General features: G+C 42.0%; 1 protein-coding gene across 3 annotated transcripts; it reads left to right on the forward strand.

Moving 5' to 3' along the window:
- The first annotated feature begins 1,858 nt into the window (after positions 1-1,858).
- On the forward strand, positions 1,859-14,771 carry LOC123449197 (disease resistance protein RGA2-like). 3 transcript variants are annotated; one of them, XM_045126328.1, is made up of 11 exons: positions 1,859-6,050; positions 6,145-6,204; positions 6,366-6,519; positions 6,603-6,728; positions 6,849-6,971; positions 7,098-7,181; positions 12,116-12,525; positions 12,597-12,745; positions 12,839-12,975; positions 13,066-14,360; positions 14,451-14,771. In XM_045126328.1, the coding sequence occupies exons 1-2, from the start codon at positions 1,937-1,939 to the stop codon at positions 6,150-6,152; spliced, it is 4,122 nt and encodes a 1,373-aa protein (XP_044982263.1). In that variant the 5' UTR covers positions 1,859-1,936; the 3' UTR covers positions 6,153-6,204; positions 6,366-6,519; positions 6,603-6,728; positions 6,849-6,971; positions 7,098-7,181; positions 12,116-12,525; positions 12,597-12,745; positions 12,839-12,975; positions 13,066-14,360; positions 14,451-14,771. The 3 variants fall into 3 exon arrangements, with proteins under 3 accessions (XP_044982263.1, XP_044982272.1, XP_044982280.1); XM_045126337.1 differs by having other exon boundaries at positions 13,066-13,140; XM_045126345.1 differs by having other exon boundaries at positions 6,856-6,971.
- Positions 14,772-25,566: the final 10,795 nt, after the last annotated feature.

Genomic DNA, 25,566 nt, shown 5'->3' on the forward strand with positions numbered 1-25,566 from the left:
GGGGGTTGAACCCACCGGCGACGAGGTCATCCTCGCCGGCGGTGAGCCTCCGGCAGCACCAGAGACGGCGAAGGGCGTCGGAAACGCGTCTCCGATGACCAAACGCACGACAGAGGCCACAGGGAGAACGACCACTCGACGGCGCGCATGATGGAGCAAACCCCAAGGGTTGGGGTTGCCGGAATCGACGCCGGCGACGAGCTTGGCGGCGGTCAAAGCTCGGCCATCGTCGAGGTCATCGAAAATGAGGGCAAAACGCACGGGGCTGGGCTCCTAAAGCACCTACGCGACGAGCGAAAGCTGTTGCATGCCTCAGATGGACCAGCCGGTCACCGTAGGGTCACCGGCGACGAGCTACAGCGGCGGTCCTCGTCGGGCTTCGGTGAAACTAGGCCTAGAGCTCGGAAAAGAGAGGGGAAAATGGGGGGAATCACTCCGGAGCTCACTGCGGTGACGAGGGGATGCTCAGGCTGCTCGACGAGACACTGGATCTGGCGAATCGATGGTGGCTTGATGGCGACCGAAGCTTGAAGACGACGGTGTCGAGGGCGTTGCAGGGCTCGAGGGATCTTCTCCTTTGGAAGGGACAACCTGCTTGTTGAGGCGGAGAGAACGGTGCACTCAAAGGCGAGGGAGGACGGCCGGAGCGAAGGCTAGCTCGAGCTCGAGCTCGCAGCAATGGCGGCCGAGAGGGGAAGAGGCACAGGGGCGAATGAGGAGAGGGAGAGGATGGGAACGAGCTCGGGGAGGCTTATCCTCCCTCTCCAGCTCATCCGGGCGAGCCAGGCATGCTCACAGGTCAATGGCCGCGCCGGAGGAAGCGGCGGCCACCTCCTGCTCCGACTGGCGAAGGAGGAAGACGACAGAAGAGGAGGAGATTGGCCTGGGCCAGGGGTGAGCGACATGTAATGTCGCCTGATGCAATCAATCATATATTCCAAGGCACTCAAGTAGCGGTAATTTTCCTAGTACGAGTACGACACAACAGCTTGGAACATGCGAATTAACCTGCAACACTTTACATTCACTCTTGACACGAATGCCGGATTTAATAGATCCGGCTACCGGAGGTTGGGAATTGAGATGATCAGCTCTTGGCTATGACGACTATGGCAGCTGCCGTCGCATGCGGTTGTATTCACGAAACCTGGCGGAGCAGGGGTGAGATGGGAGTTGGACGGCGAGCTGGGTCGGTTGGATACTTGGATTGCGAGCATGGCGGCTGTACCAGGAGATACCTAGCGTTGTACCAGGAGCTCCAAATCGTATCTCATCACTGCTTTTGGTAAAGAAGTATCCTAGGAGTAGTTTATTTTAAAGGCCAATCCAAGTATGGTGTTCCTCCCATGCTTTTGGTGACTTTTGCTGATCATTAAAGCAAAGCATAATTACTCTGCTTCATTTGGCTGCGTGCATATATGCTGCTGCTTCAAGCACTTTGCAAAGACAAGTTTTCCAAAGGTCCTCTTATAGTCACGGACGTCTTGGTCCTAGTCCTACACACAACTATGAACAATATCAAATTTCTTAAGCTTTGTAATTAGTTTATATTTTGGACAAATAAATCATTGGCTGGGAAGGAAGTGGAACGGCGCAGGTGTCTAAAGTAGATGCCTTACTTCATCGCAAGGAAAGAGAGAGTGGATTATTTGACCCGCAAGGAGATCAAAATCTCATCCCCTGATCACTGCTTTTACCTTTTAGCACACATGGAGTGCTCTCATTGCCAATGTATCTTAAAATAGTCTACTTTGAGTGCACTAAGACATTACCTGATCCGTGAGGAGTGGGAGGGTAGAAGCTCCGTGATTATAGGTTTGCGATCAGTGTATATATAGCTGACATAGGTTGCTGCTTTCTCTGCCCGTATTACTCTCAATTCTCAATTCCCAAGTCCCAACGACTTCAATCCTCGGCAAGTTGAATCGGTGCGCGGATGGAGGCGGCTGTCGGCGCGGCGAGCTCGCTCCTTGGCAAAGTGCTCACGAAGCTGTCCGAAGACCTGGTGGCCGCGTATGTCGACAGCCTCGAGCTCGGCCACAACTCCGAGCAGATCCAAACCAAGCTGATGCACACACAAGGGCTGCTGCAACTGGCCGAGGGGAGGGACGCGAGCAACGTTACTGCCCTGCCGGCCTTGTTGGAGAAGCTGAGCAACAAGGCCGACGAGGCGGAGGACTTGCTGGATGAGCTCCACTACTTCACGATCCAGGACCAGCTCGACGGCACCCACTATGCTGCGCCGGATCTCGGCGATGGCCTCCGCGGCCATGCTCGCCATGGTCTCCATGCTCTTCGCTACACTATTGGTAACTGGTTTCCATGCTTTTCTTGCTCACGTGCGCAAGATGATGATTCTGCTCCTACCGCTGTTGCCAATAGCCCACACCACTATGCAACCAACTCTGCTACTGCTAGTGCTGATGATGGCGGCCATGTCGATAGGTTACATTTCGACAGAGTGGCCATGTCCAGCAAAATCAAGTCAGTGATAAATGACATACACTCCCTATGTGATCCCGTCTCCGATTTGCTTAGCAAAATTCCAAGCAACAGCACAGCTGTCACCTTAACACGGCCTCACATAGGATCAACAATTATACAGGATAAATTGTATGGGAGAAAAGATATTTTTGAGAAAATTGTTGATGATATCACAAGTGGCACACATCAAGGTCAAACTGTTTCTGTTCTTCCTATAGTTGGCCCAGGGGGTATTGGAAAGACAACTTTCACCCAACACCTGTATAATGATAGTAGGACCCAAGTGCACTTCACTGTTATGGTTTGGATGTGTGTATCTACTGATTTTGATGTGTTGAAACTCACCCAGCAGATCCATAACTGCATACCTCCAACTGAAAATGAAACTGCAAGTGAAACAGCCAATCTAGACCAGCTTCAGAAATCCATTGCACAGAGACTTAAGTCCAAAAGGTTCTTAATTGTCTTGGATGATATATGGAAATGCAATAGTGAGGACGAGTGGAAAACCCTGCTAGCCCCATTCACAAAGGGGGAAGCCAAAGGCAGCATGGTCCTTGTCACAACTCGATTCCCAAAACTAGCAGGAATGATGAAAACAATTAATCCAGTAGAGCTGCAAGGCTTGGAGTCTAATGACTTTTTCACATTCTTTGAATCATGTATATTTGGTGAACATAAGCCTAGGGATTATGAAGATGAGTTAGGTGGTATTGCAAGAGAAATTGCAAGAAAGTTAAAAGGCTCCCCACTAGCAGCCAAAACAGTTGGTCGACTATTGAAGAAAAATCTTTCCCGGGAACATTGGAATGGAGTTCTTCACAATCATGAGTGGCAAAACCAGAAAAATTATGATGACATCATACCATCTTTGAAAATTAGCTACCATTACCTTCCTTTCCATCTGAAAAAATGCTTCTCATACTGTGCCCTTTATCCTGAAGATTATAGGTTTAGCGATTCAGAAATTAATCGTTTTGGGATTGCAATAGGTATCATTGATTCTAGCCACCCAAGCGATAATGATTACATGGAAGGTCTGGTGGAAAATGGTTTTCTCATGAAGGGGGTTATTGATGATCATCCATACTATGTAATGCATGATTTAATGCATGAACTATCTCGGAGTGTCTCTGCACAAGAATGCCTAAATATAAGTGATCTGGATTTTAGAGCTGAGGCCATCCCACAATCTATTCGGCACATATCCATCACCATAGAGAATAGATATGATGAAAATTTTAGGGAAGAAATGGGTAAACTAAAGGGAAGGATAGACATTGTAAATCTACGGACATTGATGATTTTTAGAAAATATGAAGAAAGAATCATTGAGATCTTAAAAGATACATTTATGGAAACAAAAGGCTTGCGCGTCCTATTTATAGCAGTGACGTCCCTTGAATCTCTACCACAAAGGTTTTCAAAACTTATCCACCTCCAGTACCTCCAAATTCGATCACCCTATGGCACAGAAATGACTTTACCTAGTACACTATCCAGATTTTATCACTTGAAATTCTTGGACCTAATTAGTTGGCATGGAAGTCCTAACTTGCCTAAAGACATTGGTCGTCTTGTAAATTTACGCGATTTCTTCGCTAGAAAAGAACTCCACTCCAATGTTCCTGAGGCTGGAAAGATGAAGTATCTGCGGGAGCTAAAAGAATTCCATGTGAAGAAAGGAAGTGTTGGATTTGATTTAAGAGAGTTGGGGGAATTGAGAGAGCTTGGGGGAGCACTCAGTATACATAATCTTGAAAATGTGGCAACCAAGGAAGAAGCTAGTAGCGCTAAATTGGCGTTGAAAAGTGATTTGAAAGAGTTGACGTTAGTTTGGGGCAGAGAGCATCCGACTTATACAGATGCTGATATTCTTGATGCTCTTCAACCACACTCTAACCTTACAACACTTGGCATTATAAATCAAGGTGGTAACACCTGGCCTAGTTGGTTGTGTCCTGACACACGGGTGAACAATTTAGAGACTCTCCATTTACACGGCGTGTCATGGGGAATCCTTCCACCTTTTGGGCAGCTACCATATCTCAGGGAACTCAGCTTGAAGAGCATTTCTGGACTGCGTCAGTTTGGTCCTGACTATGGTGGTGTTAGAGGCAAATGTCTTGTGCGGTTGAAGAAAGTTTTGTTTCATGACTTGTCTGATCTTGTCCGGTGGGTTGTGGAACCTAATTGCCATATGTTTCCTAGTCTTGAAAGCATCGATTGCAGAAATTGTGCCAATCTATGTGTATTGCCCTTCTCAGAGTGGTCTTGTACCAATTTGTGCATGCTTTACGTTGATGGTTGCCCCAAGTTGTGTCTGCCCCCCATGCCTCACACCTCCACCCTAACATGTTTTTCTATTCGAAATGGCTCGGAAATGTTTTCTTACCATGAAAATAAAATGGTTGTTACAAAGTATGCCAGTGCTTTGGCCTTCCACAATCTGGGTGAAGTAGAGGATATGCGTATTGAAGATGTATCACACATTTCGTGGACAGACCTCGAAAAGCTCAAATCCTTGAGAAAACTAGCTGTCGGAAGGTGCGACGGCATGTTCTGCGGAGAACTGGATGGCAGTGTTGTCTTCCATAACATGGATAAAGTTGAGAGTCTCAGTGTAGATGTGTCTCAGCTTACCGGGAAATTGCTGTCAAAAGTGTTCAATAGTTGCCCAGCCCTTGCTGAATTGGAGATAAATTCTCGAGATGAATACCAGGAGGAAAGAGTAATACAGTTTCCATCGTCCAGCTCACTGCAGGCACTGAACTTCAGTTTCTTGGCAGGCCTGGTTCTTCTGCCTGCGGAGGATGGAGGGGGACTCCAGGACACCACGTCGCTCCAGTCATTAAATATAATGCTTTGCGACAGGTTGTTTTCTCGGTGGCCCATGGGAGCTCCGATGACCAATCCTTTCCCTGCTTCCCTCAGAAAGCTTGATATTTGGGGAGAGTCAAGCATTTGGTCAATGGCTCTGCTCTCAAACCTCACGTCTCTCACCCATCTAAAGCTAATAATGTGCGATAAGTTAACTGTGGATGGGTTCAATCCTCTCATCACAGTCAACCTCAAGGAATTGGAGGTACGGAACCTGAGCGGCAACTCTGTGGCTGCGGATCTGCTGTCAGAGGTGGCAATGGCCAAAATAATGCAAGAGGGTTCCTTCCAGTTGGAGAAACTGAAGGTGGATAGCATCTCGGCGGTGCTTGTTGCTCCCATTTGCAACCACCTCTCCGCCACCCTCCATGAGTTAGTATTCTCTAATGATATGCGGGAAAAAGGCTTCACGGAAGAGCAAGAGAATGCACTCCAGCTCCTCACCTCCCTCCGGACACTAGGATTTGATCTTTGTGAGGTTCTGCAGTGCCTCCCTCAAGGATTACATCACCTTTCGTCTCTCAAAACATTAAAGGTCAGTAGTTGTCCTCAACTCCGATTACTGCCAGAGCAGGGCTTCCCCACTTCGCTGCAATTTCTAAGTCTAGGGTATGCTAGCGCCGATCAAAAAGAGCAAGCTGAGAAATTGAAAGGAACATACCCAAATTTACGAGTACATAACCAAGGTACCACCTGTTGCATCCTCTTCTTATTTCTCTAAAGTGAACTTCCCCACTATCCGTGCTTATCTTAACCTTTAAATTCTGACACGCCGGCTAGCTTCTTAAATCTGATGGGTTGCCAGGCACCATTGCTCTGCATATGCACGCCAATCTGCCAGTAAGTAACGGAAAATCAACTTGTGCTCATCGATTTATATGATTTCATTCACATTCCGTTCAATACTTCTGTATCTCTGTATCTACACACACAGCTATCCTATAAACAGTTCTTATGCAGCTTCCCTTTTTCTAACCAGAACTATTAAATTCCTTATGCAGGAGGCGTGGTACTTTTGTTCCGCGAATACTTTTGAATGGTGCATTACAGCTTTCATGTGCCGTAGCTGCATAGTAGATACTAAATATAAAGACTAAGGCGACAACTGATGGACCTATAGATGAATATGTCCATTTTTTAACAGAATCTCATCAGGTAAGCAATTTGTATGTCTGAATCTACAATTTATGCTCATGTATCGAACATTTAAGGTAATGCATTCTGCAATCTTCTTTCAGGACAGGAAGCAGGCTTGTGAATAATTGGACCTTTTTTTTCAATAAATCAGATTGATGCTGCAAATTGGCCTCTAGTTCTGTTTTTATGGAATTATATCCAGCGTGCTTGCCAATTTGGATTGAAAAGTAAGTATCAAGTAGCACCTATCTTCTCATAACACTTCTAACACTTGCATAATGAGGCACCTGCCCTTTGCTGTCAGCTACCAACAAAAGAAGAAAACTCACCTTTTTCTGTCTCTCAAGTAAGCAGCAATACAAAGTGAAGGTGTAGGATCCGGCTTATTTCTCCAATCCCTGTGAAGGATCAACTGTATGAACATTCTGAAGCTGCTGATATTTTGCCATGATAATTCACAATAATCAATGGTACATATATCTAGTGTTTCTTTATTCACAAATATAGCCACCCTTTAATTCTTATGCAACTTCCCTTTTTGTACGGAATGATAGAGAAATTTTAAGATGGTCCTAAACTATTTTGTGCTGTTGTAGAGAAGTTTTAAGACACTCCTAAACTATTCTGGACTGTTCAGTCCTTTTGATCCAACAGTTCAGATTAAACATGATGACTAGGAGGTAATAGGTCACCCATAACTCTTAAATATGCATCATTGGCTTTTATATTTGAGTATTTCACATAGAAGCAAACAATGCATTTTGACAGTATCAATTGACAGTATGAAAACATGTTGCTAATTTGCTATGCATTCCTGCCATATTGGCTGTGTGTCAGTGAATGAAACTTAAAAACAATGTAACATGATGATAGTCGAGGAATATTGTCGACGGGATCAGAAAAATAATCTTTTAGCGTAATTATATTTTGTAAATGAGTGTAACATGACCGCAATTTGATATGTCAACTTTTTTTATTGTTTGAAGAGAAAATCTAGTAACATGATTTTTTCAGTAACGTGCCAACATTTTCTATATGTTTTGCTTGTATCGTGACAACATTCTTTAAAGGGACAGATTGCACACGGAAAATATCTTGTTACGTGAAAATGTATCAGATCAAACAAAATAAATCTTGGAATATTTAGTTGGCTGAACATAAGTTTTTAGAGGACTATTTTTTTTAGAAAAGGAGGCTCACCTTCGGCCTCTGCATCAGAAAGATGCATACGGCCACATTTATTTAAAAACTCAAAAAATGTCCATAGTCCAAATCAGCCTATGAAAAGGCTGAAAAGTACATAAATGAAAGTAAAAGAAGGCCACAACCGGCGTAAAATAGGACTAGAAACCTATCCACCCATTCTATTATTGAACCGCCATCCAAACCGGTTGAAGAAATCCTGAGCTACCATCTCCCATCAGGTATATCCAGTAGCCAAACACTCCCTGTTCTCCGCAGGAGTGAGTAGGGACCATGTACGGATGAAAGAAGTTGCCCTGTGTAAAACCTGCAAAAAATTGGTTTATAAATCCTGTTAAAGACCATGTCGTTTCGGCAATTCCATATAGCCCATAGTAACGCACAAACTCCTAGGCGAATCTGTCTTGCCACATTGATGTCTACTCCATCCAGCCACGTCCCAAATAACGTTTGGATGCTAGTTGGAGGTGCGATGTTGAAGGATATATGAATGGAAGTCCAAAGAATTTTTGCTAACGGGCATTCGAGAAAGAGGTGTTTGATTGTCTCTAACTGATTATAAAAGCCACAACTTTTGTTTCCTGGCCAATTTCGTTTTGCCAAATTATCCTTCGTGAGAATCACTTCCTTGTGAACGAACCACATGAATATTTTGATTCTTAAAAGGACCTTGATCCTCTAAATATGAATAGATCTCGGAATCGATCCGGAGTCAATTAGGTCTAAGTACATTGTTTTCACCAAAAAGATGTCAGTCTGAGAGAGTTTTCAATGAAGTCTATCAGCCTCATCCGGTAGGTTAACCTCCATCAACCTCCTAACTAGATCAATCCAAGCTATCCACCGATCGCCTTGTAAACTTCGTCTGAACTGAATGTTCAGAGGAACAGACTGAAGAACATTAGCAACATAAGCCCCCTTACGCTGCACAATATTATATAGAGAAGGGTATTGCATGGCTAACGGTGTCTCACCCAGCCATGTGTCCTCCCAAAACCTTGTAGTCCCGCCATTCCTAACGATAAACTTAGTCCTCTGAAAGAACGACGACTTCATTCTCATTAGACCTTTCGAGAAGGGTGACTCATTGGTTTCATGGTGACTTCCGCCAAGGTTTTAGCATATAAATACTTATTTCTCAGAATCTGTATCCACATGCCTTGTGTCTCCACCGACAGTTTGTATAACCATTTGCTAAGAAGACATTTATTTTTGACCTCTAAGTTCTCAATCCCAAGACCACCTTGCTCTTTGGGTCTACAGACTATATCCCATCTAGATAGTTTGTATTTTCTTTTGATCTCATCACTTTGCCAAAAGAAACGTGATCTATAGAAGTCCAACCTCTTTCTCACCCCAACCGAAATCTCAAAGAAGGAAAGTAGGAACATTGGCATACTGGTGAGGACTGAATTAATGAGGACCAACCTACCACCATAAGATAATAGCTTTCCTTTCCAGGAAGTTAGTTTTTTCTCAAACCGTTCCTCCATACACTTCCATTACTTGTTAGATAACTTCCGATGATGTATTGGTATACCTAGATAACTAACAGGCAAGGTACCTAAGGCACACCCAAACAACTGTCTGTATGTATCCTGTTCTCCTTTGGCCTTCCCAAAGCAGAAAAGTTCACTTTTGTGAAAGTTGATCTTCAACCCAAACAGCTGTTCAAACAAGCAAAGGACCAGTTTCATGTTCCTGGTCTTTGCAACATCATGTTCCATAATCAGAATAGTTTCATCAACATATTGCAGTATAGACACACCCTCATCAATTAGGTGTGGGACCAGTCCTCCGACCAGGCCTTCCTGCTTTGCCCTCCCAATCATAATTGCCAGCATGTCCGCAACTATATTGAAGAGGATAGGAGACATTGGGTCCCCTTGCCGTAGGCCTTTATGAGTTTGAAAATAATGTCCAATGTCATCATTAACTTTAATTCCAACGCTACCCTTTTGTACGAATGAATAGACATGTTTTCTCCATACATCATCGAAACCCTTCATACGAAGTGCTTGCTGGAGGAAAGGCCATTTAACTTTGTCATATGCTTTCTCAAAATCCACTTTAAAGATGACCCCGTCTAGTTTCTTTGAGTGGATTCCATGCAGCGTTTCATGAAGGACAACCACACCCTCTAGTATGTTTCTGCCTGGCATGAAAGCCGTTTGACTCGGTTGCACAACCTCATGTGCAATCTTTGTCAACCTATTTGTGCTTACTTTAGTGAAAATCTTGAAATAGGACGGAATTGTTCAATGCACACAACCCCTTCCTTCTTTGGCAACAACGTGATCGTTCCAAGAATGATGTGGAAAAGATGTAGGTGGCCATTGAACAAATCATGGAACATCGGAAGTAAATCATCCTTAATAATGTGCCAACATTTCTTATAAAATTCGGCGGGAAACCCATCCGGTCCCGGTGCCTTATTATTTTTCATTTGCCTAATAGCATCGAACACCTCTTTCTCGGAGAAAGGTGCCGACAGAACCTCATTCTCGGCTTCACCAAGATGAGGTATATCATCAACCCTTCCCTCATCCATCGACACGAAGCTATCCTCACGAGCACCAAAAAGCTGTTTATAGTAATCGGAGATGTACAACTTTAGGTTGTCGTGACCTACAATTGTACCCTCGTCTTGTTCCAACTGAAAAATCTTTTTCTTTCTATGTCTACCATTTGCAATCAAGTGGAAGATCTGAGTATTGTCATCCCCTTCTACCACTTGGCGCACCTTGGCTCGCATTGCCCATTTCAACTCTTCTTCCCTCAGAAGATGCTTAAGCTTTTGTTCAGCCTCTGCCTTGTCCGCCCTATCCTGGGCAAGCAGAGTACCTCTCTCAGCCTTAATATCAAGGTGATTTATAAGGTTAAGGAGTCTCTCCTTTTCCACCTTATAAATCCCACTTTCATGTTTTGCCCATCCCCTTAAAAATTGCCTAAGTACCTACTTTTATTTTGCCAAGTGTCCATGTTCAATCTCCCCCGCTTGACACTGGTCCATTCTCTTGCTACCATGTCTAGGAATCCCTCCCTTTCGAACCAAGCTAGCTCAAAATAAAAAACATTCTTGTTTCCCTTGAGGGTTGGTTCACCACACTCCACAAGCAGCGGTGCATGATCGGAGATAGCTCGTTGCAAAGTTTTTACCGTAACAAGAGGGAATTTCTGTTCCCATTCAACACTGGTTAAGATCTGGTCCAACTTCTCAATAGTTGGGTTAGGGAGAGCATTTGCCCACGTGAACTTTCTACCTGAAAGCTCAATCTCCCTAAGATCTAAACTTTCAATGATAGTATTAAACATAAATGCCCATCTGGCATCAATTATCATTGTTCTTTTCATCCTTCCGGCGAACGATATTACAATTGCCTCCAACGAGGATCGGGAGTTGCTCATTACCGCACAGCCTGACTAAATCAGCCAAGAAATCCATCTTGAGCTCAGGTTGTGCAGCACCATATACTGCCATCAGTGCCCATTGGAAACCATCATGCTTTGATCTCACCCTGAACTTGACCGCAAAGTGCCCATAGGATACGTGTCGAACTTCCAGAGTTTCGCACCTTACCCCAAGTAAGATCCCACCAGACCTTCCTCTTGGTGGTAAACAGTGCCAGTCAAAGTCTATACCGCCGGAGAGAGTTCTTAGGAATTGAGAAGTAAAATTATCTCTACCAGTTTCCATTAGGGCAATAAAGTCAAGGTTGTACTGTAATGATGCATCAGACAGGAATCTTCTTTTAGCCAAGTCAGCTAGACCTCTGCTATTCCAAAAGATTCCTCTCATCTTTCATCATAATTTTTTTTAGCCGTTCTAAACCTCGCGCTTCTGCAAATCGCAGACACCGGATAAACCTTCCTCTTGCAGGTTCTTTTTGGTTTATCCTGTTGAACCAGCCGGTCCATATAACCAGTCTCTGGTTCTTCCAGGTTCTTTTTAGAGGACTAATGGTTAGCAACATTGATTAAACAATGACCATAGCATGAGCCCATCATGATTTTTTAAACTTTGCCCATCAATCCATCACGAGTTAATACTCTTACTATGTCTTCATGTTCTGCAACACATAAAAAAATTAGCACTATCACTTTTATGTGCAAATGAGATTTTCCTTTTGAATTGGGACATGGTAACCAAGATTAAGAACAATTAATTGCAGTTTCCTCCAGACTATCCATTTGGTTTTTACAAGGACATAGATCCAATATCTATAACTATGACATTTCTAAGCATTGCTTATGTGTTTAATTGATAGATATTTCAAAGTTTTAAAACTGTGAAACAACTTGTGAAAATATCATGTAAGAAATTTTCTATAACATACTAGGCCATACTAACAAATTTAATGGTTTCTGCTGGTATGCAAAATGATAATTATCACTAGCCTCTGTGTTACAGGAACAATGCAGGTTCTGTGCTTTGCTCTCTCGGAGCATTGGACAATTCGCTTGTGCACTCATTGGCCATCTTCTTAGTGATTGGGTAGCATCTGTTTCATGGGATTAACAATTTTGGTGGATGAGCATCACCGAAGTTATAGTGAAGCTTCATTGCCTCCATTTCATCCTCTGTCTTGTTACTTTATATGGTCAAGGAAGCGGACCTCCCTTATTGTTGGTTTAGCCTTTTCTGAACAGCTTAATGCTAAAACACATTTCAAACGGTATCATTGTATGGTGATTCTTTGTTCCTGGACTTAATCAATGTGTGCTACCATCAGTGTTTATGTTCCGGCAAAGTACCTGTAGTAACCAACCGTCATCTGGTGTGTAGTGCATATAATCCACTAGCATCCTTTACAGTTTTAGGTAATGACTAACCATCAATATTCCTGAGTTCCTTTGCCTTGTCCATTTTCTGACCTAAATTCATTACTCAGGTCCTGCAGAACAATTACAACCAAAAATGAGTTCCACAGTTGGCATTCAGGACATGGCTCTTTTATCCAAATAATAACAGTAAATGAAACATTTGTCCTGGTATTCTGAGTGAGCCGAACCTCGGAGCCGTGCAGTGACCATTTAAAAGGTCAGTAGGTCAATCATCCTTCTGTTCATTTTGTTATTTACTAATAAAGCTCGGAAGCGGTAAAATGTCTCCACTTGTGCCCTGAAAGTTCAGACTTCAAGACAGCCTCTTTGCAGAAAGAGGCAAGGGAAATGCGTCTATAAATTCCCTTCCCTCAGAGTCCACAATGTGTGGGAGCTTTCGGCATTGGGTACATCTGAAAAGTGATGACGTGTCATGCGTCAGAAGTGGTAACCACATGTTTATATATAGAGCTCACATTACATGTGTCGTGATCGTTAAGGCTTTTGACACAAACTCGTTTTGGTGTGATTGTTCAGGTGTTCCTCTCAATTTGCTCCCGGTTGACAAACCCATACTCTGAGCGTGTTTCCAAGTCCAGCTTCCAGTCGAAGGTATGGCACCAAGATGAGATCGACAAACACCAGTAGATGATGTGCTTATTCTTAGGATATCCCAACCAGTTTAGGTGTTGTTCTAATACTTCATAACTAAATGTGGCAGGATCTAAATAGTCCAGCACCTCCACTGAAAAGTTGTAATATTCCAGCTCGCTGACTGCTCCTAGGAAAATGCCACCATGCTCAATTTTCAGTGTGAAAAAAGGAGTGCACACACTTTTTCTTATTAATGAATCACACACTGCATCCAAACAGTTCAAAATACAGTTAAAACTACAAGATGTGTTCAGTTAAAACTAAGCACCAGATGCAACAACTCTTCTTCTCACAAGATCTAACAAGAAAATGTAACTTGCACACACACAAAAACACAACAACTTCTACAATCCTAAATAACAGAACCTAAAACCATAAATCAGCACCAACTCTTCTTCTCTCTTCTTCTCACCAGAGCAAGAGCAAAGCATGAATCAGCAGCAGCATATGTAATACTAAGCAGCAACTCTTCTCACCAGAGCAAATCATGGATCAGCAAACCAGAGAGGAGGAGATCACCAGGGACAAGAGAGAACAACGAGAACTACCGTAGTCTGGGGGGTAAACAGAGTGCGGCCGGACGAGGTGGGTCGAGGCAGGCGGTTCCCGGCCGCCGAAGAACTCCGGTGACGCCATCAGGAGAAGAAAAGCTGTCGCGCATGAGGGAGAAGAAGGAAAGAAGAAAGAGGAAAAGCGCCGCACGAGGGAGAAGGAAAGAACAGAGACGAAAAGTTGCCGTCGTCGTTTGGAACAAGAGTTATTAGGGTTATTAAATTCAGGTGTTTTCTTAGATACCGACAACAGTCGATTAATAACTGATAAATGCAAGGGCTTGGGCGCAAAACGACCAACCCTGACCCACCCTGTCCAGTTGGCGCGCTGTGAATGGCTGTGGACTAAAAATGCACAAGACTTGCAAGTTATAGGACTAAATAGGTGCACTTTGCAAGTTGTAGGACCAAATCATCACATGTGCTGCAAGTTTTACGACTTGGGGTGCTATTACCTCCTGTAAAATATCTCCACTTGTGCCCTGAAAGTTCAGACTTCAAGACAGCCTCTTTGCCAGAAAGAAGCAAGGGTAATGCGTGTATCCCTTCCCTCAGAGTCCACAATGTGTGGGAGCTTTCGGCATTGGGTACATTTGAAAAGTGATGACGTGTCATGCGTCAGAAGTGGTAACCACATGTTTATATATAGAGCTCACATTACATTTGTCGTGATCGTTAAGGCTTTTGACACAAACTCGTTTTGCTGTGATTGTTCAGGTGTTCCTCTCAATTTGCTCCCGGTTGACAAACCCATACTCTGAGCGTGTTTCCAAGTCAGCCTCCAGTCGAAGGTATGGCACCAAGATGAGATCGCCAAAGGTTGCTACTCCGTGTCGAGTGCCCACCGCATTCAGTTTGTTGGCAGAACTAAGCCTGAGCCGATCTGGTGTGTTATGCAAGTTCCATCCACGGAATTAGTTACTGCTGCAAAGACTCCATAAGTTTGAGTTTGCGTGTGCTGTTTTGTGCTGCGAGCACTAGATTCCGTGTAGTGTTAGCTGTCATTTGTGGATCCCATATAGGATTATTTTGGTTCAATTTTGTGGTTCTATCGAGGGCGAGCAAAGCAGTTACTCCCTTCGTCCCAAAATAAGTGTCGTAAATTTTATACTAAACTAGTATAACTTTTGTACTCGAGTATCGATACTTATTTTGGAACGGAGGGAGTATTAGTGTCTTGAATGGACGAGCAATGTACATCTGAGACTCTGAGATAAATTACTTCTTCACAGCGTTCTTCTTAGTTATTTTCTTTTGCTAGCCTTGCTGTCTTACCTTCTGTGTATCTCAAATTCTACTACTGAACAGTTTGGAACATGCGAATTAACCTGCAGCAGTTTAGGAAAATCACTTCTGACATGAATAACAGATTTGATAAATCATTTTCTTCTCCCAATCAACAGTTGGCGCCAACTGGTTCGAATCGTGTTCCCACACTAGATAAACTTAAAAGAAACAACACATACCTCCAGTCCTTAGCTTTCCCCCTGTTCTGATGTAAAAAGCCTCCGAAATCTAGACGCACATGCAAACTGAAACCCTGCTGAATTCTTATTTGTGTAACAAATCATGCAGCAAATACAGTACATTTTAGAGTGAGTTTAGTGGACACGCGATAGTACAAACTACATACTCTTTGTCATCTTTCATGGAAAAGAGAAGTTTATCCGGTGTCGGCTGTCTGTAGGAGTGCCCGTTTTAAGACCGCTAAGAAATTCTACGATGAAAGATGAGAGGAATTTTTTGGAATAGCAGAGGTCTACGTGACTTGGCTAAAACAAGATTCCTTGCTGACGCCACGGTGGAGCATCAGCTAGACTTTATTGCCGTTTTGAAGACAGGGAGAGATAAGTTCTCTTCTCAGTTTCTGAGTTCTCTTTCCGCAGGGATTGATTTTGATTGGCATTGTCTACCTTCAAGAGGAAGATCCGGGGGATCTTACTTGGAGTCAGATGTGACACACTACAGGTTAGGGAAGTAGTGTTTGGCGATTTTGCGGTCAAATTTAAAATCACATCCAAAATGGATGGTTTCAGGTGGGCTCTTGTAGCGGTTTATGGGGCTGCTCAGCCTGAACTTAAATCTGAATTCTCGACGGATTTAGTTCGTATTTGTGATGAGCAATTGCCATTACTGATAGGTGGTGATTTCAATATTATTCGATGGGCGTATGAAAATAATAATGACAATTTTGACGGTAGATGGCCATTTTTGTTCAATACTATTATTGAGAGCTTTGAATTGCGCGAGATAGAACTCTCAGGCAGGAATTTCACATGGGCAAATTCCCTACCGAATCAAACTTTTGAGAAGTTAGATAGAGTTCTTACTAGTGTTGATTGGGAACAGAAATTCCCTTTGGTTACAGTTCGTGCACTCCAAAGGGCGATCTCCGATCATACCCCCCTTCTGTTGGATACTGGGGATGCATCGCATATGGGTAATCGAGACAGTTTCTCTTTCGAATCCAGCTGTTTTTAAGAGAGGGCTTTATGGAGATGATTGCCAGGGAATGGAATAGGACTTCGGGTGGTACATCTAGTGTAGAACGATGGCAAAATAAAATTAGACACCTAAGACAATACCTTCGTGGTTGGGCTAAGCATGTCTCGGGGACATATAAAGATGAGCGGGAGAGGCTCATTAAATTTATAGATGAGCTGGATCGAAAGGCTGAGTGCTGTTTGCTGGATGAAAATGATCGTCAACTCAGATTTGAGGCCGAACAAAGGCTTCGTACTCTTCTTAGAGAGGAGGAAATGAAGTGGGCGAATAGAGCAAAAGTTAAAGCAATCATCCTTGGAGATAATAACACTAAGTTCTTTCACTTAGTAGCCAATGGTAAACACAGGAAGAAGAGGATAGTGCAGCTTGAACAGGATGAGGGTACAATAGTAGGTCATGAGAACTTAAAATTGTACATCTCAAACTATTATAAACAGCTTTTTGGTGCTCACCATGATAGTTTTGTGACTATGGACGAGCACCAGGTAGCAGATATTTCTCAAGTCGGTGAGGCTGAAAATGAGTCTCTATCTGCTCCTTTCTCGGAGAAAGAGGTGCTTGACGCGATAGGAGGTTTGAAGAGTGGCAAGGCCCCTGGTCCTGATGGGTTTCCGACGGAGTTTTACAAAAACTGCTCGCATATCATCAAGGCGGATCTTATGGCAATGTTTGATGATTTGTACGTTGGTAACCTTCAGCTCTTCCATCTGAATTTTGGTACTATTACGTTGATACCAAAGAAGGAAGGGGCAACCCGTATTGAGCAGTTTCGCCCGATTTGTTTGCTTAATGTTAGTTTCAAAATATTTACAAAGGTTGAAACGAATAGACTAACAAAGATGGCACATTCTGTGGTGCAATCTTCGCAAACCGCATTTATGCCTGGGCGTAATATACTTGAAGGGGTAGTGGTTCTCCATGAGACTTTACACGAAATTCACTCAAAGAAACTTAATGGAGTGATCTTTAAAGTGGATTTCGAAAAGGCATATGATAAAGTGAAATGGTCCTTTTTGCAACAAACCTTGCGGATGAAGGGGTTCGATGAGGTATGGCGAAAGCACATAGATTCCTTTACTACAAGAGGGAGTGTCGGGATCAAGGTCAATGATGACATTGGTCACTTCTTCCAGACACTTAAGGGGCTAAGACAAGCAGATCCAATGTCTCCTATTCTTTTCAATATTGTTGCGGATATGTTGGCTCTTTTGATTAAGAGAGCTAACGAAAAGGACCTTGTAGGTGGATTAGTACCTCATCTGGTGGATGGGGGTGTATCTATTCTACAATATGCTGATGATACGATACTCTTCATGGAGCATGATTTAGTCAAAGCTAAAAATCTTAAGCTCATCCTTTGCCTTTTTGAACAGTTATCTGGGCTGAAGATTAACTTCAATAAAAGTGAGTTGTTTTGTTTTGGTGAAGCCAAAAACCAACAACATATTTATAATCAGCTCTTTGGGTGTGTGGCTGGGGACTTACCTTTTACGTACTTAGGAATTCCCATTCACCATCGTAAATGAAAGTGCGTTCTATTGACTAGAGGGGGGGTGAATAGGAGATTTTTAGAATTTCATCACTGAGGAAATTCCTTTTGAGGAAATTCCTCACTGATGACTAACTTACAGCGGAAACAGTAAAGGATCAGAAGTGCAAAGTTTCACAACAGCAGTTTTTCAAAGTGAAGAATGTGAAAACAGATTGCACAGTGAGCAGGCACGCAGAATTCAGATGAGGATTAACTGACGTGAAGAATTTGGGGTTGAGGAAATTCAGAGAAAGTCTTCAGCAAATTCTTCAAACAGTCACACTGAAAATCATCAACACATAATATGGGGAAAGTAAGGAGTTGAGGAATTAGAACCCGTTTCTCAGTGAAGACAGTCGTTGATGACCCAGTTCCAACTGATGTGACAGTCGTACATCTGGTTTGGAGTGGCTTGGTATTGAAACCAAAGGACACCCAGTCCCGGGACACACAGTCTCTACCGTATTCTCCTTGAGCTAAGGACACACAGTCCTCGCCCAACACTCGTGGTAAGTCTTCAGGGCAGACTTCCAAACCCTCACAAACTTGGTCACCCGACGATCCACAATTGACTGCTGGAAAGCTCTAGACCATGACGCCTAACCGTCTGGAGGATGCACAGTCCTCAAAGGTAAAAGGCTTCAGTCCCACACAGGGACAACTTCTTCAGTGATGCTCAATCACTAGGTTTGGTTTGTGGTTTCGGTGGATGGTGTATTTCCTCACTGATGAATTACTCTCGAAGGCTCTGAAGAATTGGGTTGCTCTTATGACAAGTGTCAGTTTCTAACGGAGCAGCCAACCAACTAGTGGTTGTGGGGGGTGGCTATTTATAGCCTGGGAGCATCCCGACATGATTTGACACTAATGCCCTTAAGTAATATGACTGTTGGAGTGGATAAGACCGGTGACTTGGCGTGGCTATCGAAACGGTCGGAACCCTCAACTGTGAGAGTCCTCATGTCACTCATATTCCTCATTTGAGGCTTTTGGTAGGATTAGGCTTGGGTTGAGCATCATGAGGAAATTCATTCCATGGTGTAACTTCGACCCCCTTTAACAGTACGGTGTTCCTATTACTCGAATGCGAAGAAAGTAAAACAGAAAGTGTAAATCTTCATGCTTCAATTCTTTAGAGTGATTTTCTTTAGGAACCACCGCACTTCTCAATATCAGTATCTTCATGAGGAATATCAATTTCATCGCAGATTCCTCGCGATTCATTTCTTCAGCTTCAGACCAATCTCTTCAACTGAAGACATATATTTTTAGGGGTCGATATTCTTCAAATATCTCAAACTCCTCGATGACTTATAGATCCTGTGTACACTCACAAACACATTAGATACTTAACCTATAAGTCTTCAAACCACCAAAATCACTAAGGGGCACTAGATGCACTTAAAGTAAACTTACAAATGCTGAGTGGAAATGCATTGAGGAACGGTTTGAAAAGAAACTTAGTAGTTGGAAAGGCAAGCTTCTTTCTTACGGAGGTAGGTTAGTGCTGGTCAATTCAGTATTAACAAGTATGCCTATGTTCCTCTTATCTTTTTTTGAGATACCTGTGGGGGTACGAAAAAGATTGGATTTCTACCGATCTTGCTTCTTCTGGCAAAGTGATGAGGTTAATACTAAGTATAGGCTGGCTAAATGGGATATTATTTGCCGCCCTAAAGATCAAGGAGGTTTAGGAATTTAAAATTTGGAGACCAAAAATAGATGTCTTCTCAGCAAGTGGCTGTTTCGATTATCGATGGAATCCGAAGGAATGTGGGTACAAATTCTGTCGAATAAGTACCTTCACTCCAAAACTTTATCTCAGGTTACGGCTAGACCATTAGACTCGTCGTTCTGGAAGGGTCTGATGCGGGTAAAGAACTCATTTTACCACAGATCGAGGTTTATCATTGGTAATGGCGAATTGACTAGATTCTGGGAAGACTCCTGGCTAGGAGATGCGCCTTTGGCTCTTCAATACCCGCGGCTGTACCATATTGCCCAACGTCGACAAGTGTCCGTTGCGGCAGTATTTCGTGAGATACCCCTTAATATTCAATTCCGTAGATCTTTAGTTGGTGATAGATGGGTTTCCTGGTTGCATCTGGTTAGAAGGTTAATGGAGGTTAACCTCTCTGATAGGATTGATCGAATTTCCTGGAGATTAACACTGAACGGGTTGTTCACGGTTAAATCCATGTATTCTGATCTTATTGATTCCGTACCTATTCCAAAATCCCAACATATTTGGAAGGTCAGAGTGCCTCTTAGAATTAAAGTTTTCTTGTGGTTTGTTCACAAGGGAGTTATTTTAACTAAGGATAATTTGGCCCAACGGAATTGGAAAGGTAGCCCCAGATGTAGCTTCTGCCCAAGGGTAGAGAGTATTTAGCACCTCTTTCTCGACTGTCCTATGGCTAAACTTGTTTGGCGCTAATTCATATTGCTTTTAACATCCCTCCTCCTGTTAACTTGAACTCGTTATTTGGAACGTGGTTACAGGGAATTGATGTTCAATTGGCCAAATCTATTCGTGTCAGAGCATGTGCTCTTCTATGGGCTTTATGGAATAGCATAAATGATTTGGTTTTTAACAGACTTCGTGATATTCACTTTCTGCAGGTCATCTTCAGAACTACCGCACTGATCCGTACATGGTCGTTACTAACTTCTGTGGCAGCCAGGGAGCCTATGGTTACTGGGTGTGTCCGTTGGGAGATGGTAGCACAGGGTATCTTCAACCGGTTTGGATGGCGGCATATTAATAGGATAGGTGTTTAGTCATTTATATCTTTTAGCCACTTCAGGCCTCGGCGCGATGATCGCCATGTATCTTTTTCTGTTTTTTTTTACTTTCTTCCTTTCATCAGTTTTGTACATTGTGACGACTATGTTTGCTTAATATATGGTTGTATGCATCCCTCGATGCAGAGGCCGGGGCGAGGCCTCCTTTTCTAAAAAAAGGAATGTGATGTTTTGGTCCAAAACTTATAAAACCTCACTCCACCATCCTACAACTTGCAGCCTATGTGACAATTTGGTCCAAAGCCAGTCATAACGTGACAAGTGGCGCCATGCTGGCTGAGCCGGTCTTCACTATAGTTTTGCAAATACCCCCTACTGTTTTAGCAAATTAACCCACACTAGACCGAAGAACAAAACTCTATAATAATAAAAGAAAATAAGTTGCGTTCATTCATACTTCAACTTAAGACATCCCGCCTTAAAAAAATCCTTCAAAAACTTAAGACATCCCGCTTACTAAACAAGTGCTCTAACCAACTGAGCTATGAAAACTTTGTGCTGGTAAAGTAACTTTTGGGGCACATGTCAGTTGTGTTGCGTAATGGAAAGAAAAGCATTAGAAACTCAAGAAAAGCCAATTAGTACTGCAAAATTTTCAAAAAAAATCTAAACCTGAAATCTGAAACAAGCACAAAATATGAACTCCTTTTGGAAAGAAAAGAGCGAGTGTTGCACCCAAATTATTTAAGAAACATGAATGACTCTAATGTGTGTTTTGAAGGCAGAATACAATATAATACACAAGGCAACTGCCGCAAAGGATGTTGCCAGAGATATTTAGTATGCCACTCGACGTTTGCATATCAAAAAGGCCAGATGCCAACTATTAGTTTGATGGACACGGTATGGTCTATGGTGAATTTCAACGAACTGGTTCAGGCCATCCATGGAAACACAAAGCTTTTCTGTCATTCAGTTACTTGCTTGCCATGTTTCAGCTGAATGACCGATCATCAACTGTAGTTTCGCCACATTCAACCTTCTGTATGGTAAAGTTTAACCAATCAGTCTCGAACCATAAATCCTTGAGCCCCGATTCGGTACACCCCCCTCACAAATAGTATAAGAGCAATATAGATCTTTCATTAATTGTATTCAATTGGTATATACGTAATGGGTCACGCATGCGCTGTGTTTGAACGGGTCGGTCCATTCAAACAACTAAGTGTCATGAAAAATAAACAGTCTTTAAGGGGATTCGAACTCCAGACCGGTCCATTCAAACAACTAAGTGTCATGAAAAATAAACAGTCTTTAAGGGCCGGATGCCAACTATTAGTTTGATGGACACGGTATGGTCTATGGTGAATTTCAACGAACTCGTTCAAGCCATCCATGGAAACACAAAGCTTTTCTGTCATTCAGTTACTTGCTTGCCATGTTTCAGCTGAATGACCGATCATCAACTGTAGTTTCGCCACATTCAACCTTCTGTATGGTAAAGTTTAACCAATCAGTCTCGAACCATAAATCCTTGAGCCCCGCTTCGGTACACCCCCCTCACAAATAGTATAAGGGCAATATAGATCTTTCATTAATTGTATTCAATTGGTATATACGTAATGGGTCACGCGGTCCATTCAAACAACTAAGTGTCATGAAAAATAAACAGTCTTTAAGGGGATTCGAACTCCAGATCTTCTGATAGCTCAGGGACTTCCTCACCAGTTGAGCTAACAACTATTGGTTGGCAAATCAAATCTATAATTTCTATATAATAAGTACATAGGAAGACACGTTTTTCCAACAAGCTTTGACATTTGCTGGAAAAAATGTGAACACATTTCAAGGAAGAATGCGAATAATCTTTGAAAATCTTGAACAAAGTATGAAATTGAAAAAACCTTTTAGAACATGAACATTTTTTGTAAAGTGAAAAAAATGAAAAAAGTGTACACAGTTTTAAAATTCTCAAAAATTCTTATTTTTTCATATACGATGAATATTTCTTAATATACATTAAACAATATTTAAATACACATTGAACATTTTTGTAATATATGCAGAGCAATATTTAAATACACATTAAACATTTTTTTTCATATACACTAAACAATATTTAAATACACATTGAACACTTTTGTGAAAATCGCTACCTGAACATTTTTAACTATGCATGAACACTTAAAAATAAATTATACATTTTCTTAATATGCGGTGTTTTTTAGAATGTATGATAAACATTTTATTAATACACGCATAAATTCTTTGTATAAATAAACAATGCAATGGACCTAATTTTTTTCACTATCTTCTTCAATATTTTTGTTCACTTAATACGATGATGCGATGATGTTACTCTGACTCATGAAACGGATCCAAATTTGTTTCACACGCCCTACTGGTCATCACAAGGCAGCGCGTCATTTTTTTAAATTACTGACATTCTATGCATTTTTTTATAATTTCCCATGTGAAAACATAGAAATACAATTGTGGGGGGTGACGCAATGTGCGTTTAATAAACGTATGCCTGTATATAATGTGAACCCACGGATGGCGGTAAGCGCAGAAAAGATGTTACAATGCGATGATATTACTCCGACTCATGAAACGGACCTAATTTTAATTTGTGCACAATTTTGGAATTTCAAATTATGTATGAAATTTTTAAAAATTTCAACACATTTTCCAGAGTTGTTAACAACTTCCCAACAATTTAGGGTTTTAGGGTTTAGAATACCAAAATTACTATTTAAGTAATAGCTCATCAATTTTTAAAATAACAAATCATCAACTCTATGAAAAGTGAATTAACTTTCAAGAAAAGTTCACCTATTTGAGGAATAGTTCACGCATTTAGAAAAAAAACTTCATCAATTTGTGAAAAAAATCACCTATTTTGATTAAAAATTGATGAACTTGAAAAAATCATCATTTTGAAAAACAAATGGTGCGAGGTTTAAAAAGCTAACGCATTTAGAAAGGAAAAGGAAATAAAAAATAAAAATAAAAAAATAAAGAGAGAAAGAAACAAAACAGAGAATACTGCTTTGCTGAAGTTGTTTAGTAAAATAAAAAACTAATAAGGCACGTGAGGTCCATTTACCTAGTTGGTTACTGCAGCCTTTATATTTCGTAAAGGTGCTTGGTTCGAACTATACTTCTCACATTTTTATACAACGTATACATAAATATGACCATCATGTCCTTTATTATGAAAAAGTATCCATTAATCTGGACAGGGGGTGTACCGAAGCAAAAGTGTAAATCCTTTTCTAACAACACCACGAATCCGCAGCAGAAACAAAATCTCCATGGCTGAACTAGCAAATCTTTTCCAGATCGACAAACGAAACAAACGATCATATAGTCTGTAACATAGTCTGTAACGAACCTGAAAATGAGTTTAGATGTTCTGGTTAAAAGGAGAGTAGTGAATGTTAGCTCACAATGTTGTCAGCCACCTTCAGACTGTTGTTGCTCAGCATAATGGCCCTGCTTAGAATCTTCTAACTAGTACAACAGCGTCGCTTCGACGCTATCCGGGGCGCGCTGTTACAACCTCTTCAGGCTCTTCTTCCTGGCACCCATCTTCTTCTTCTCAGGTGGGATTTTGACGGCAAGCGGTCCATCCTTCTTGTGCTCCGCTTCCGCTGATGAACCTAAAGAAGGATCAGAAGGAGCTGCGTTCTGATCCTGTATGCCGAGAACTTTGGTTGAGGTGGAGGTGGATACTTGTGCTGGCGCTGATGGTATGTTCTTGCTCGGAACAGTGCTATTGCCCTCACCCATGTTTAGAGCTGTTGTTGACTCGTAAATGGCTCCGGCCTTGGACTTATTCTTTTGCTTATGTGCATGAATGTCAGTGTACAGCCTGCATGAAGGAGCAGGGTAAATCATCAAGGGCGTGGCTACCCAGCAGCGCCGCTCGCGATAGCGGACGTACCTGAGGACACCAACGACGTGCATTTATTAGCGTTTTAAAAAAATTAAAAAGTCATAACTTTTGAATCGGGCTTCAGAATAACGATCCGTTTTCACGGCTGTGTTTCTTACAACGAGCTCTTCAAAATTAGATTTCATATGGATAGATTTCGACAAACTTTTTTTTAACAATTTTGTGTGCTAGATGAGGCAACTTTAGTGCTATAGGCAAGCAACTCCTTTCCTCTTTTAGTATGACTAGTTTACTGCCCGTGCGTTGCCACGGAGCAACGAAACACATTGTTATTAAATAATTGTTTTAATTTAAAAATGTCTTTCAAACATGACATCATGTGATTTTGATATCTATAATAACAAATTCATTCTCTATTCGTTTATTTTCTCATGCTTCTTCCTGCATAGGCAATTGTCGTGTCTCTTCAACCACTCTCTCCTCGAAAGAAGATAAAGCGATATTTTTCTCATTGCCATTTCTTTCCCTTCACCTTTTTCTTGCCATGGTGTGTAAGCCCTCTTTTCAGAATCTTCTATTATATAGTATACAACCCAAAAAGCATATGATTCGATCACCTCCAAGTTTTAACATGACACTAAGAGCCAACATTCCTGGTTAACAGAAAACTATGACAACAAACTACCATCACACGGAATATATAAGTGTGTGTGTGTATATTCTTCAGGTTCTCAATATCTAACACCGGAAATGTACATAATAACATTTCACTGAAAGTTTCTTGTGATATGCACGTTCGATCTTCGGGTTCCTTTTCTCCTATAAAAGCATCTCCTTTTCCAATCTATCAAAAAAAGTAGATCCCACGCAAATGGGGCTTGGATCGGCGAAGCAGCGAGAGAGGAAGTACTCGTCAAGCTCGATAACGATCGAGAACCAACTTGATACTTGACTGGCGGTGGTAGGCTGTGAGAAGACGTGATGCAGTCTAGCTCCCTCACTGCAGGAAGTAGTTCTACACACATCAATATTTAAACACAAAAATTGAAATATGACACACTATTCAAAAAAAAGCACAATGTGCACGCAACATGATATTATTTTATTCATGCACTTGTCATGCGCACAACAGGTGCGCATTTGAATTTGAA

The sequence above is a fragment of the Hordeum vulgare genome, chromosome 1H (assembly GCF_904849725.1).
Source record: "Hordeum vulgare subsp. vulgare chromosome 1H, MorexV3_pseudomolecules_assembly, whole genome shotgun sequence".
NCBI classification, from domain to species: domain Eukaryota; kingdom Viridiplantae; phylum Streptophyta; class Magnoliopsida; order Poales; family Poaceae; genus Hordeum; species Hordeum vulgare.